At 43.0% G+C, this 14,440-nt stretch overlaps 1 protein-coding gene across 1 annotated transcript in view; it reads left to right on the top strand.

The window, feature by feature from the left end:
* Positions 1-14,440, top strand: part of trpm4a (transient receptor potential cation channel, subfamily M, member 4a) — a 62,812-nt gene that overhangs the window by 18,981 nt on the left and 29,391 nt on the right. The window contains exons 5-15 of the mRNA XM_084146166.1: positions 640-809; positions 1,378-1,555; positions 5,866-5,930; positions 6,151-6,390; positions 7,268-7,370; positions 7,545-7,663; positions 7,979-8,278; positions 11,354-11,455; positions 11,991-12,119; positions 12,804-12,933; positions 13,290-13,435. Of these exons, the coding sequence (XP_084002292.1) occupies positions 640-809; positions 1,378-1,555; positions 5,866-5,930; positions 6,151-6,390; positions 7,268-7,370; positions 7,545-7,663; positions 7,979-8,278; positions 11,354-11,455; positions 11,991-12,119; positions 12,804-12,933; positions 13,290-13,435 (1,682 nt within the window). The remainder of the gene's footprint in view (positions 1-639; positions 810-1,377; positions 1,556-5,865; positions 5,931-6,150; positions 6,391-7,267; positions 7,371-7,544; positions 7,664-7,978; positions 8,279-11,353; positions 11,456-11,990; positions 12,120-12,803; positions 12,934-13,289; positions 13,436-14,440) is intronic.

The raw sequence follows: 14,440 nt of genomic DNA on the forward strand, positions 1-14,440 counted from the left end.
CGTTCTACCAATTAGAGTTGCTACTGTAGCTTACCCTCCTCGTCTTCCTCCTCCTCTTCCTTCTCCTCCTCTTCCTCCTGCTCTGGCTGTATGGGTTAAAAGTTTACAGGACACATGACCATCTAGGCCAGACAGTTGTTGATTAAAGCAAGGCAGGGCAATAAGCAGGTTGTCCATAGAGCATAAAGTTAGCAGATACAGCAATGGTAAGAGGCCAACCAGAAGGTCAGATGAGTGCTCGTACAGAGAAGGAACAGGATACATCTTTCACTGCCAGTCACATATTTTCACAGTGCCCTTGACTCATAACCAACAAGCTTCTGTTCCTTATCTGTCTATTGTCCATTGTCTATGATCCTGGTTGCTCAGTTGGTAAGAATGTGGTACTTGCTATTCCAAGGTTGTGGGTTCAATTCCCGCAGGGGTCACATTTATGCACTCACTGTACTGCAAGTCGCTTTGAATAAAGGCATCTGCTAAGTGGCATATTATTATTGTACCATAAATATTTCTCTCATGCTCTCTCTCAATCTCTCAATCCCTCACTTCCCCCTCCCCCCATATCTCTCCCTCCCTCTTTTATTTTTCTCCCTCCCTCCCTCTCTCTCCCTTCTCCTCTCCCTCCCCCCTCTCTCCCAGGGGCGTGGATAGTGACAGGGGGGCTGAGGGAGGGGGTTAGTCATTGTGTTGGGGAAGCAGTGAGGGATCATGCAGCGGCGGCCTCCTCCCTGTCCCAGAAGAAAGTCATCGCTGTGGGCGTGGCCCCTTGGGGGTTGGTGCACAACAGACAGCGCCTCATCAACGCACGGGTACATGCACACGCACACACACTGTTCAATGTATACAGAATTAAACATGCACGTGACACAGACACACACACACACACACACACACACAGGAATGCTTAGGAACACACTACTGTACACTGGCACTGTATACAATTATAGAATTTCATTCACTTTCATCTCTCCCCTCTTTGCTCCTCACTCACTTTCCTAATTTATTTCTGTCCCCGTCCTTCTCTCTTTTTATCCCTACTGTCTTTCACTCTATTTCTTTCTCTCAGTTCAATAAGATGTAATTTTACGTAGAGAAAGCCAAAACCACAGGAAATCAAATTAATAACAATAAGGACATTTTATTACACAAGGGATGGGAATCACAATGTCTTCTCTCTCTCTCTCTCTCTCTCTCTCTCTCTCTCTCACTATGTTTCTCTCTCTTTTTCTCTCCCTCTCTCTCTACCCTCCTTTCTCTACCCTGATCTCACTCTCCCCTCTCCCTTTTCTCTCCTCCTCTGATCCCATTCTCTATCCCTGATCTCTCTCTCCCCCCCCCCCCCCCCTATCTCTCTTTCTCTACCTCCCTCCTCCTCAGGGTAGTTTTCCAGCGCGGTATTATGTCCAGAACACGTCCCATGATTCGTGCTCCCTGGATAGTAACTACCAGGCCTTCCTGCTGGTGGATGATGGGAGTGTAGGCCGGCGGGGAGGGGAAATGGCCTTCTGGGCCAAGATGGAGGACTACATCTCCCACCAACGCACAGGCATCTGGGGTGAGACACAGCCCAGCTAGCACATAACGTTCTGAGAACCATCTGTTTCTTAGAGCTTGGTGAGAGCGTGGTTGTTCTATGGTTATTTTGCATTCAACCTTCCCACAACTTTCTGGGAATGGTGCAGGATAGTTGCTTGGCTTTGGAACATTCTCAGAACATTTAAGGAACTTGACAAAAAAACCTTTATTTTCTTGGTATTTCATTACTTCAACAGAACGTGTCCTAAAAGCTCAAACATGGTTACATTTAATTTCAATTCTAGGAACGTTCCCCAACTGGTTTGACATTGTGAATGTTCTCGAATAGTTCAGGGAATGTTAGGAAACAATGTTCTTCTGTGGGAATTTTAGTACTTCAGCATAAAGGTTCCTACAGGTTTCCTCATGGTTTTGATTAAAGACATGTTCTCAAATTGTTCCGATAAAGTTCAGAAAAAACGTTTTTCTGTGGGAATTTCAGTACTTCCACAGAACATTCCACACAAGTGCCTATGTGGTTCTATTTAATGTCATATTTTTATTATATTCTGGGAACGTTCCGTTATGAGCATCAACAATACTATCTTATATCCTCTATCTTGTTAAATGTGTTCAGGTGTGTTGGCCACGCCCACTAATTAGCCACACCTGATCTTAATGAGTGTTTGTTTCCTTTGAAATGGGGTCTGTTTGAATAGACTACAATTAACAGCTTTGTATGCGTAAAAAAACATAGCATGCTAGCTCCATCCTAGTTGCGCCGTGGTCTAATTCCATGGCTAGAGAACAGAAGCTCATAGGTTTGAATTTCACTGATGCTCTGTCACAATAAAAAAAATGTGTTTGCATGATTAATGCCTAAGGAAATTCATTTCCATGTTTCTTATCTGTGCTTGGAGTTCAAAAAAAGTTAATCCAAAAAAAGTTAGCAGTCTTATTGAAACATTCAGTTATAATTTTAAGGAAGTTGTTAAAAAACCTCCAAATAACCTATAATTTCCATTCTCAGAGCGTTAATAAAAGCTCCCAAGATAACATTCTCAGAACTTCCCTACAACCTAAAAATAAACATTCCCAGAACAGGCAAAATTTTCACTTCTGTTCTCGAAATGTTTAAAAAACGTTTTGGCGGTCAGAAATGTAGGGCTTCATTCCCTCAACCAATGTGGAACCAAAAACATACGTTCCCACAACTTCCAAGGAACCAAATGTGATAGCTGTGTGTGCAATAATAAATCACTCTGTGTGCAACAATAGTGTTTAACATGAATGACTACATCATCTCTGTACCCCACACATACAATTATCTGTAAGGTCCCTGTCGAGCAGTGAATTTCAAACACAAATTCAACCACAAAGACCAGGGTGGTTTTCCAATGCCTCACAAAGAAGGGCACCTATTGGTAGATGGGTAAAAAAATAAGCAGACACTGAATATCCCTTTGAACATAGTGAAGTTATTAATTACACTTTGGATGGTGTATCAATACACCCAGTCACTACAAAGATACAGGTGTCCTTCCTAACTTAAATTGCTGGAGAGGAAGGAAACCGCTCAGGGATTTCACCATGAGGCGACTTTAAAAGAGTTACAGAGTTTATTAATGACTGTGATAGGAGAAAACAGGATGGATCAACAACATTGTAGTTACTCCACAATACTAACCTAATTGACAGAGTGAAAAGAAGGAAGCCTGTACAGAATACAAATATTCCAAAATATGCATCCTGTTTGCAACAAGGCACTAAAGTAATACTGCAAAAAATATGGCAAAGCAATTAACTTTTTGTCCTGAATACACAAAGTGTATGTTTGGGGAAAATCCAACACAACACATTACTGAGTACAACTCTTCACATTTTCAGACACTGGGAGATGAATTCAGCTTTCAGCAGGACAATAACCTAAAACACAAGGACAAATCTACACTGGAGTTGCTTACCAAGAAGACAGTGAATGTTCCTGAGGGGCTGAGTTAACAGTTTTGACTTAAGTCTACCTGAAAATGGTTGTCTAGCAATGATCAACAACCAATTTGACAGAGCTTGAAGAATTTTGAAAAGAATAATGGTAAAATGTTGCACAATTCAGGTGTGGAAAGCTCTTAGAGACTTACCCAGAAAGACTCACAGCTGTAATCGCTGCCAAAAGTGCTTCTACAAAGTATTGACTCAGGGGTGTGAATACTTATGTAAATAAGATATGCCAAGTGTGCTTGATAAATAGTGAAAATCAGCACAAAAGCAATAATGGCATTATAATCAATAATGAATATGACAGCAGTCAAAAATAGTCAATTATCAGTTGGAGCATGTCCATGTCACATAAACAACGAAAGCTGGTGAGTGGTTGCGGATTTTGTTTTTTGCTTTAGATGTAAGGCCTGCCTACAGTGATTACATTTTGTGCTGATAATCGGTCAGTAGCATTGTCACCAGCTTGTTCTATCCAAACGGTGTTGTCCCTTCCTTTCATTTGGTCGTTGTGCGACCACCTGCTCAGTGCGCACCATTCTGTCTTTTTTTGCGGTAAGGCCTCGGAGCTGTAGGTTCAAGCTGAGGCTCAGAATCATAAGAATAATCATCAGAGATGTCATCATGATTCATTTCTTCCCCACCATCTGAGTCGTTTTGATTCAGATTTTGTAGCAACGCTAACGCAGCATGTGCATCCGTTCATCTTGGTCTTCTTGCCATTGCAAATTACGCACGTTCTCACTGTGTACTCAAAGTAGGCCAGAGTAGACTATAAAACTGCTTGTATTCGGTGGATTTATAGAGGGTAGACTACGTATCATTTTGAGATTATAATTATAATAGATCAATACAATAGAATGGCCCTCCCCATTCTTCAATCACAATTGGTGATTACATAATTATGACATGCCATACTCTTTTTGTCCAGACAGCATCCGATACATGGGCTACACTTACTGAGACAGAAGGGCGCTGTTTCGCTCTCTCAGATGCTTTGTCTGAGATTGATGCATCTTTCTGTTGGCGCGCATCTCAGTCAAATTAATTATCAATATTTAAATATTTTATTTTGATGGGCAAGGAGGCCCGCCCATAACGCCAGCCCTGCTTTGCTAGCGTTTGGTAAATACGACTAGATGAATGTATTTCAATGAGTAGATCCACAATAATGTGATAGCTAGATCACGCGATAAAGCACCTATCCAATTCTCACGTATTTGCAATTATAAAACTTGATTTCATTTTCGTAACGTTTGAGTTTCCAGACCTACATGTCCTAATGTCCTTTGCGATATGATATTAAACTCAATGATGCTTGTGTAACTTCTTTTGTATCGCTAATATTCGGTGGGTTATTTATATATTTCAGTAAGAAAGACTAACGTTAACAATATATAACAATTCATCCAAAGTTGAACTCATCTGGCGAGCAACCCATGGGAGTTTTGTTGTTGACATCAACACTATAAATACTTGGCAATATTCTCTTCTGTGACTGAGATCCGTCGGTGCACAAATTAAAATTCAATCGATACACAGAAGATGAATATGGTCTCCCCGCCTTCCAACAGGCGCAAGCAAGTAGGACATATCGTGAAGCGTTCCAATTGTGTTTTATTTTTTATAAGGAAATAATTTAATGATGCTTGTGTAAAAATACATAGTCTTATATTCTAATATAAGTAGTAAATAATGAAATATTCACACATTGACATTAATATGATGGACATTCACAATAAGATCACGTTTACATGCACACTAATAATGAGATATTAAACGGATTATGGCAGTAGGCCGAGTACGGCATTAGTCCTTTAAACACCTTACTCTGCTTATCTTAATCGGCGTACGGTCATAATCAAAGTAAGCATAAACCGATACATCTGGTTCTCTGAGCAATCTTTCAAATGATTCAGGACATGTAAACGCCTTACTCAGAGTTATAGCAGTGTATTTGATCTGTGCATGTGCTAGCACGAGCAGCTCAAATTGAATTATTTTGCGCGAGTGAAGGGAGTTCGGAAATATTTAAAGTATGCATCTCAGAATTTTACATACAAACTTTATGTGTCAGAATCAAATATGCTTCGCAAAAATAACATGGTCGCTTTGGTAGAACGTTTATTTTGATTGCAGATGTTCTTCATTTATCAAAGTCCAATCAGGTAGCCTGATTTCAGATGTGTCCATGTAAAAGAAAAATCGTTCTTCTTGCAAAGCATGTAAACGTTAACTCAAACTATTATTTTAATCTGACTATTTACAATAATCATATTATTGTGTGTATATGACCGTACTGAATGACTCATGACAAAAAAAACTTGACAATGCCCTGTACCTTTTGTTTTCCAGGTAGTGGCAGTATAGATGTCCCTGTATTGTGTATGCTCATCTCAGGGGAAGCTGCCATGCTGGAGGTAAGCTATGGCAACATCACTATCATCACTTTGACTTACTTTAATTTTCATGACATCACTAGGCCTATAGTAAATTACTGTGCATGACCAGAACTTTTCGCTTATCCCCTCTTTCTCTCTCTCCTTCCCTTTTGAATTTCCCTTTCCCTCATATTTCTCCTTCTTTCACTTTCTCTCACTCTCTTTTCTGCTTTTCGCCCTCCCTCCCTCTCTCCCTCAGAGGGTGGATCTCTCTCTGAAGAAGGCTACTCCCTGGCTGGTGTTGAATGGTTCTGGTCCAGCGGCGGATCTCATCTGTGAGCTGCTGGATGCCCTGTCAGCCATGCCCATGATCCCCACCTCTCCCCCGCCAGAGGGTGAGGGGAGCGAGAGCCCCAGTGCGGAGCTGCGTGACAGGGCCCGTGAGAGGGTCCGGAGGCACTTCACTGCCGAGGCAGACCTGGAGAAGCTGGTGGACAGGGTGAGTGGGGGCAGGGTGGGCTGGGATGTGTGTGTGTGTGTGTGTGGATGGGTGTGTGTGTGTGTGTGTGTGTGTCAGGGAGATCATTAAAGATTGACTTCAAAATTGGAGGTCTATCTATATATACACTGAGGACGTCAGGAAATGCCTTCAAAACCGGCCACTAGGGGCAGCAGTGAGCACTAGTACCATCAAGTAGACTTGTGGCATTGTGGGATAGCAGATGGGAATAATCCCATGACTCTGGATCAGAAGGTTGTGTGTTTGATCCCGGTGGTGGGCACTGTTGTTTTTTGTTTTAACCCAATCCCAAACCTTAACCCGTACATTAACCATTCAGATTGAGTGCCTAAACTTAACCATTAACTTAGAAATGTGACTTTTGGAGAAATGGAATGATACAGAGCAGTAGGAGCAACCCAGGGTGTCAAAAACACTTCGAAATTGATAAACGTTTAATTCTGCAATGAGACTGTGAGAGCTTGCTGATGTGTGTGTGTGGATGGGTGTGTGCATGTGTTTGTGTGTGTGCATGGGTGTGTGTGCATGTGTTTGTGTGTGTGGATGGGTGTGTGTGTCTGGCCGATGTGAAATGGCTAGTTAGCGATGCGCTAGTAGCGTTCAATCGGTGATGTCACCCACTCTGAGACCTAGATGTAGCTGTTTCCGTTTACTCTGGTGGAGCGATAGGTAACGATGCTTCTTGGGTGGCAGTTGGTGATGTGTTCAGAGGGTCCATGGTTCAAGCCCAGTTTGGGTCACGGAGAGGGACGGAAGTACTGCTATGTGTCTGTGAGAGAGAAAGCAAGTTTGTGTACGTGATAATAATCTTACTGTTTTTCTTTCTTCTCTAACCCCCCCTCCCCTCCCTCACCAGGCTCTGAGTATCTATCAGAACAGAGATCTTATAACAGTGTTCCACGGGGAGCAGGAGGGTCCTGATGATTTTGACACAGTGCTACTGAAGGCTCTCGTCAGAGGTAGGGGTGTGTGTGTATGTGCGTGCGTGCGTGCATGCATTCTTCCATCTGCATGTCTATTTGTGTCTGTGCGCGTGTGGATATGGTGTGTGTGTGCGTTTGATATCTGTTGACAGAGATGTTGAACATGATCCTGGTCAAACTACTCATTCGCTCGATGTATTTTTCTGTCAGCTAGTAAACGTGTGTCAAGTGATGCCAGTGAGTACACAGAGGAGCTGAAGCTAGCAGTAGCCTGGAATAGGGTGGACATCGCTAAGAGTGAACTCTTCAACGGAGACATCCAATGGAGGGTGAGCTGCTCCTCACGATCACCACTATCACCACTGTTAAACAGCATTTATTTTCTTTGATGTTATTTAGCTGACAGGGTATTTATGACAAAATGACAGACACAGTATGTTTCCAATATCTCTGTATCGGATAATATGAGGAAAATAAGGAACGATACAGAGAAGATGTTGGTGAAAGAAATGTTACATCTGTGGAGCGTTTCTTATTTTTATCACTCGATACGATAGTATTGTTTCAATTTTGACAGACAGATACACAATTTTATTTGAGATAGATCGACAGATGGACATATTTTAAAAAACATCCTCCTGCAGTACGAGGACCTAGAGGATTCCATGACGGACGCGCTGATCAACGACAAGCCCCAGTTCGTGCGTCTCTTCACTGAGAACGGCCTCAACATCCTGCACTACCTGACATACCGGCGTCTGGAGGGCCTGTACCGCTCGCTATCCGACAGTTCTCTGGCCTACACGCTGCTCCAGCGCCGCCTCACAGAGAGGCAGGGCCTGGCCGAGTCCCTGCCCACCGTCCCCTGCTCTCCGGACAGCCCCTCGCCCCTCAAGAGCCCCATATCAGGACCCTCGTCGGCCAAAGAGCTCAGCTTGTATGAGGTGAGGAGGGGTTGCACTTTATTTTATCGTAGTGGCTGCGGATCCGACTTTTATCAGACCTTTTCTTCTCCAGACAAAAGATCCTGAAGCTTCTGTTTATTCTCTACTTTACTCCCGGTCTCTGCTCGTAGAAAACAGGATACTCTGGCAAATGGTGCTTGTTTAATAAAGTTAGGTCATAGGTGAATCAATGTCTGCAAGATAACATAATGCTAGTATTCTACGCAAGTAAGACAAAAACACCACCGCATTTTCTCTCATATGGCCAAGACTCAACAGCGTGGCAATATACTAGGCAAAATACACAGGTAGGCTATGCTACAGTTTGTTAAAACCATCTGCTCTAAAAGTCGCTCAGTGTACATCATATAAAACAACAGTGTAAGCTACTTCGAAACAACAATGTATAACTCAAGAATATCTAAATGCATATCCCCATGAAACTGATTGAGATCAAATTATTGGCATGGGCGTTTCACCGGTAAAACGTATCATTCACGATTGACAGTGAGAAATGTCAAGGCAAGGAGACCACAAAATGTGTGGGTAAAGTAGAGGTCAAGAAACACATGCGCAGAAACTTCTGAATCTTTAGTAGGGAGAAAAAGAAGTCAGTCGGCTCTGCAGCTGCAGCCTTTTTTAAAGTACTGATGTGACTAGGTATTTGTGGAGAAATTAAATGGTAAAATGATCAAATAGGGAGGGGGAAAGGGGATGTATGGGGTCACTCACTGTGTGGAGTTGAGGAGCATTTGATCAAATGTTTAGATTTCTTTGATAATCTGCTTCAACACATGAAAAAATGCTATAGTATACTATGGTATAAATACTATAGTATTCACTGTAGTGTTTTGCTGACTTTACTGTAGTATACTGTAGTATTTACAGTTCACAATAGTATAAATACTGTAGTAAAAGCAAACTGTAGTATATACAGTGCATTCGTAAAGTATTCAGACCCCTTGACTTTTTCCACATTTGGTTACGTTACAGCCTTATTCTAAAATTGATTAAATTGTTATTTTTTTCCCTCATCAATCTACACACAATACCCCATAATCACAAAGCAAAACCAGGTTTTTATAAATTTTTGCAAATTTACACAAGGATTCAGACCCTTTACTCAATACTTTGTTTAAGCACCTTTGGCAGCGAATTACAGCCTTGAGTCTTCTTGGGTATGACGCTACAAGCTTGGCACACCTGTATTTGGGGAGTTTCTCCCATTCTTCTCTGCAGATCCTCTCAAGCTATGTCAGGTTGGATAGGGAGCGTCACTGCACAGCTATTTTCAGGTCTCTCCAGAGATGTTTGATCGGGTTCAAGTCCGGCCTCTGGCTGAGCCACTCAAGGACATTCAGAGACTTGTCCCAAAACCACTCCTGCGTTGTCTTGGCTGTGTGCTTAGGGTCATTGTCCTGTTGGAAGGTGAACATTCACCCTAGTCTGAGGTCCTGAGCGCTCTGGAGCAGATTTTCATCAAGGATCTCTCTGTACTTTGCTCCGTTCATCTTTCCCTCTATCCTGACTAGTCTCCCAGTCCCTGCCGCTGAAAAACATTCCTATAGCATGATGCTGCCACCACCATGCTTCACCGTAGGGATGGTGACAGGTTTCCTCCAGACGTGACGCTTGGCATTCAGGCCAAAGAGTTCAATCTTGGTTTCATCAGACCAGAGAATCTTGTTTCTCCTGGTCTGAGAGTCCTTTAGGTGCCTTTTGGCAAACTCCAAACGGGCTGTTATGTGCCTTTTACTGAGGAGTGGCTTCCGTCTGGCCACTACCATAAAGGCCTAATTGGTGGAGTGCTGCAGAGATGGTTGTCCTTCTGGAAGGTTCTCCCATCTCCACAGAGGAACTCTGGAGCTCTTTCAGAGTTACCATCGGGTTCTTGGTCACCTCCCTGACCAAGGCCCTTCTCCCCCGATTGCTCAGTTTGGCCGGGCGGCCAGCTCTAGGAAGAGTCTTTGTGGTTCCATACTTCTTCTATTTAAGAATGATGGAGGCCACTGTGTTCTTGGAGACCTTCAATGCTGCAGAAATGTTTTGGTACCCTTTCCCATATCTGTGCCTCGACACAATCCTGTCTCGGAGCTCTACGGAAAATTTGCTCTGACATGCACTGTCAACTGTGGGACCTTATATTGACAGGTGTGTGCCTTTCCAAATCATGTCCAATCAATTGAATTTACCACTGGTGGACTCCAATGAAGTTATAGAAACATCTGAAGGATGATCAATTGAAACAGGATGCACCTGAGCTCAATTTAGAGTCTCATAGCAAAGGGTCTGAATACTTATGTAAATAAGGTATTTCTGTTTGTTATTTTTAATACATTTCCTAACATTTCTACAAACCAGTTTTTGCTTTGCCATTATGGGGTATTGTGTGTAGATTGATGAGAAAATAATCAGATTTAATCCATTTTAGAATTCGGTTGTAACGTAACAGAATTTTGAAAAAGGGAAGGGGTTTGAATACTCTCCAAATGCACTGTACTATAGTAATTAATGTAGTGTGTTTGCGGCTTGTATTATACTGTAGTATTTACTATAGTGTTTTAGTTTTATTATCTTTGACATTGGAGGCTTTCTCCTTGAGGAAACCTACTGGAGAAATACTAAAAGAGCAAATTTTCCATAACCTAAAAGAGCAAATTGTCCATAATCTGAACAGATAGTTCAGCGCTTCTGCTATTTTCTATAACCTGTAGGGAACACAATATATGGTCTATACTTGATATGTAGGTTTCTCACTTATGGTTGGCACAAATTGGGATATGGTGGAGGGAAATGGGCAGGGTATATGCTAATTAAATACAGTAGTATTTACTATAGTTTAAAAAGTGTAGTGTTTTTGCGGACATTACTGTTGTATTTACTAAAGTATTCTACAGTATACTACACCATTCTATAGTAAGTACTACACATGATCGAGGGTTACTACAGTGTGTAGTATAGTATTTTACAGTATACTACACCATTCTATAGTAAGTATTGTAGAATTCTATAGTATTTTTTTCATGTGGGTAGTCATCTCAGTTCTATGTGACTTCCTCTCGCCTCTCCCTCAAGGTGTCACGGCTTCTATGGGACATCCTGGGAGATGTGTGTGAGCCCTTCTACTACAGCCTTCTGGGTTTGGACCAGAGCACCAGCACCAGGAGAGCAATGAAGGTAGTGGTTGCATTCCAAATGACACTCTCTCCACTATATAGTGCACTACTGTTGACCAGGGCCCTGGTCAGAAGTAAGGAAAGGGAAAGGGGATACCTAGTCAGTTGCACAACTGAATGCATTCAACCCAACCCCTCTGAATCAGAGCGGTGCGGGGGGCTGCAGTTGTTGCTGGGGTTTAACTGCCTTGCTCAACAGCAGATTTTTCCACTTTGCCAGCTCAGGGATTCGAACCAGCAACCTTTGTTACTGGCCCAACTCCCTTAACTGCTAGTGTACCTGCCCAGTAGTGCACGATATAGGGAATAGGTGCCATTTAGGATGCAACCATTGTTTCTAGTAGTGTCCCCTCACAGCACTGTTCTACATAGACATGAATTACAAATGCATTTGTTCTCAATGACAAGGTACAGTGATGCAGTGATAGGGTAGCCTCCACCAATATAGTTGAATGATCAATGCTACTATGGTGATACCACTGCATTACTGGCCATAGAATGTAACTGTGACTACTTCACTCTCTCCCCCCTCTCAGCACATGAATAAGTTGTTGCTGGGGGAGTGTCCGTACAAGGAGCAGAGCTGCCTCTCTCCCTGGGCCTCTCTGTTCATCTGGGCTGTGCTTCAGAACCGCAGCGAGATGGCAGTCTACTTCTGGGAGATGGTAATTTATTTATTAATTATTTAATTGAACCTTTATCTGACCGGGTGAGTCAGTTAAGAATATATGGGACCAGGCAGCTGTAATGACAGTGATAAACAATGTGCGCACTCAACAGTCTAATCTGTAGAAAATGACATGGACTCCAAAGGCCATTCATTAAAGGTAGACTCAGCGATATGACGTTGCCACGAGCAGCACCGCTGATATTGCGATGAGCACGATGCAAAACTTCGCTCTCACACAGTCACACAGAGTATCTGCAGGGGTTCGCTTCACGCTACTACAACGTGGTAGGTACGGGACCGAAACAGTGGAGTGGTTTAGCCTCGCGCTTCAACGCTCTTAGTTGTTGTGGAAATTGACCCACTACTGCTGTTTACTTTGTGCATCTGCATCATCTCGCTGAGTCTACCTTTAATTTACCAATGCACAATGCTTCTCTCTCTCTCTCTCTCTCTCTCTCTCTCTCTCTCTCTCTCTCTCTCTCTCTCTCTCTCTCTCTCTCTCTCTCTCTCTCTCTCTCTCTCTCTCTCTCTCTCTCTCTCTCTCTCTCTCTCTCTCTCTCTCTCTCTCTCTCTCTCTCTCTCTCTCTCTCTCTCTCTCTCTCTCTCTCTCTCTCTCTCTCTCTCTCTCTCTCTCTCTCTCTCTCTCTCTCTCTCTCTCTCTTCCCCCCTCCCCCCCCAGGCTGGGGAGTCTGTCCACAGTGCTCTGGCAGGCTGTAGGATGCTGAGGGAGCTGTCTAAGCTGGAGAGTGAGACGGAGACCAAGCTCTCTATGAACGTGCTAGCCCAGAAGTTTGAGAACTTGGCCCATGGTGGGTTAGCCTTATCCTTGCTGTGTGTTTGTTCTGTGAGGATGTCAATGTAGTAGCCATCAACTCTGTTATGCATACTGTGAGCAGCTTGTATTTTGTGAGTGAAGGTTGTTACACCATAATGCCTTGTAGCAGTTCCACATCAGACCGTAAGGGACCACCTGTTTGGAAAGTCTGCTGGATGGCATCCCAGTCTGGGACCATTTGCAATGCTTTCACACCTTTAAGATGAGGACTGAAGCAAACATATCCGCACTCCTAATGGGAAACTTCATTTGAAAACCTGTGACCCATTTCCTCTCTCTCTAGACGTCTTCAGTGAGTGTTGAGTGTTAAACCTTTAATCATCTCTCTAGACGTGTTCAGTGAGTGCTACCAGAGCAGTGAAAACCGCTCCTTCACCCTCCTTATAAGGAAGTCTCCGGTGTGGGGCGGAGCTACCTGTCTGCAGATGGCCACCGCAGCTGATGCCCGCCTCTTCTTCAGCCATGACGGCGTGCAGGTCTGTACTAAACCCAGGGGTCAGGGGTCAAGGTGTATGTGTGTGTGTAGCTGAATCCCAAATCACCCCCTTCCCCTTCCCCTCTCCCCTCCGTCTTCCATTTGCGCGTTCACACACTCCTCCGCCATATGCACACAGCAAATTCTCCAGTGTAAAAAAAAGAAGCGGCATGGTTGTTGCAGTCATCCATTTTCGGTCCTATGGACTTCACCAAGTGAGATCCTAAGCGAATATGTTATCATAAAGTAAGCCTTATTTTGAGGACCTAGTTTTACCCTAATATAGGGGCCTGAAACTCATACGCATCACTTTGAACCAAAACCACGCCCATCATTATCACATTTCCCAGCATCCTCTATGCTGGTAGATTTTTTGAATTGTTTGTTTCAATATCTATGTTGGTGCATTTACATTGATTTATTGAGTAATCAATTAATCTTATGCTACTCAAATATAAATTACAAACATTTTCTAAACGAATCTCTTGGATTTATTTTACCCGTTACTGAAATGGTTATTCCAATTTAGATACTTTAGGTTGTCTCATAGCTTAGTCTTCCTAACCTTCGCAGTCATTCTGAATACATGTTGTGGTTGATTAAAAATGCCAAATGTTGGATATCCCCACACTGTCTGGATTCCAATAGGAATTACACATCACCTTGCAAGCCAGCATAATCTGACGTCCAGTCCTGATGTGGCCTGTAAACCATGTGGTGTTGGGTATTATATTCTCAGAAAAAAAGGTTTAGATGTGTTCCTAAAGGGGTACAAACACATGTCTCTGTCAGGTCATCATTTGTGCCTTTTAGTTATAAGTGCATAATTGTACCCCAGTTCATACCTCAGGCTTGCAAAAATCCGGTGACTTTCCCAAAATGCCCAGAATTTCTAAAAATCCTGGTTGAAGTATTTCAGATTGCCTGCTTCAGTTTCCAGGAAACTTCCAACCAGGATTTCTGGAAAACCTGTACATTTTGGTAAAGTTTCTTTGCAGGTAGCAAG

Source organism: Coregonus lavaretus (assembly GCF_964263955.1).
Source record: "Coregonus lavaretus genome assembly, chromosome: 28".
Lineage (NCBI taxonomy): Eukaryota > Metazoa > Chordata > Actinopteri > Salmoniformes > Salmonidae > Coregonus > Coregonus lavaretus.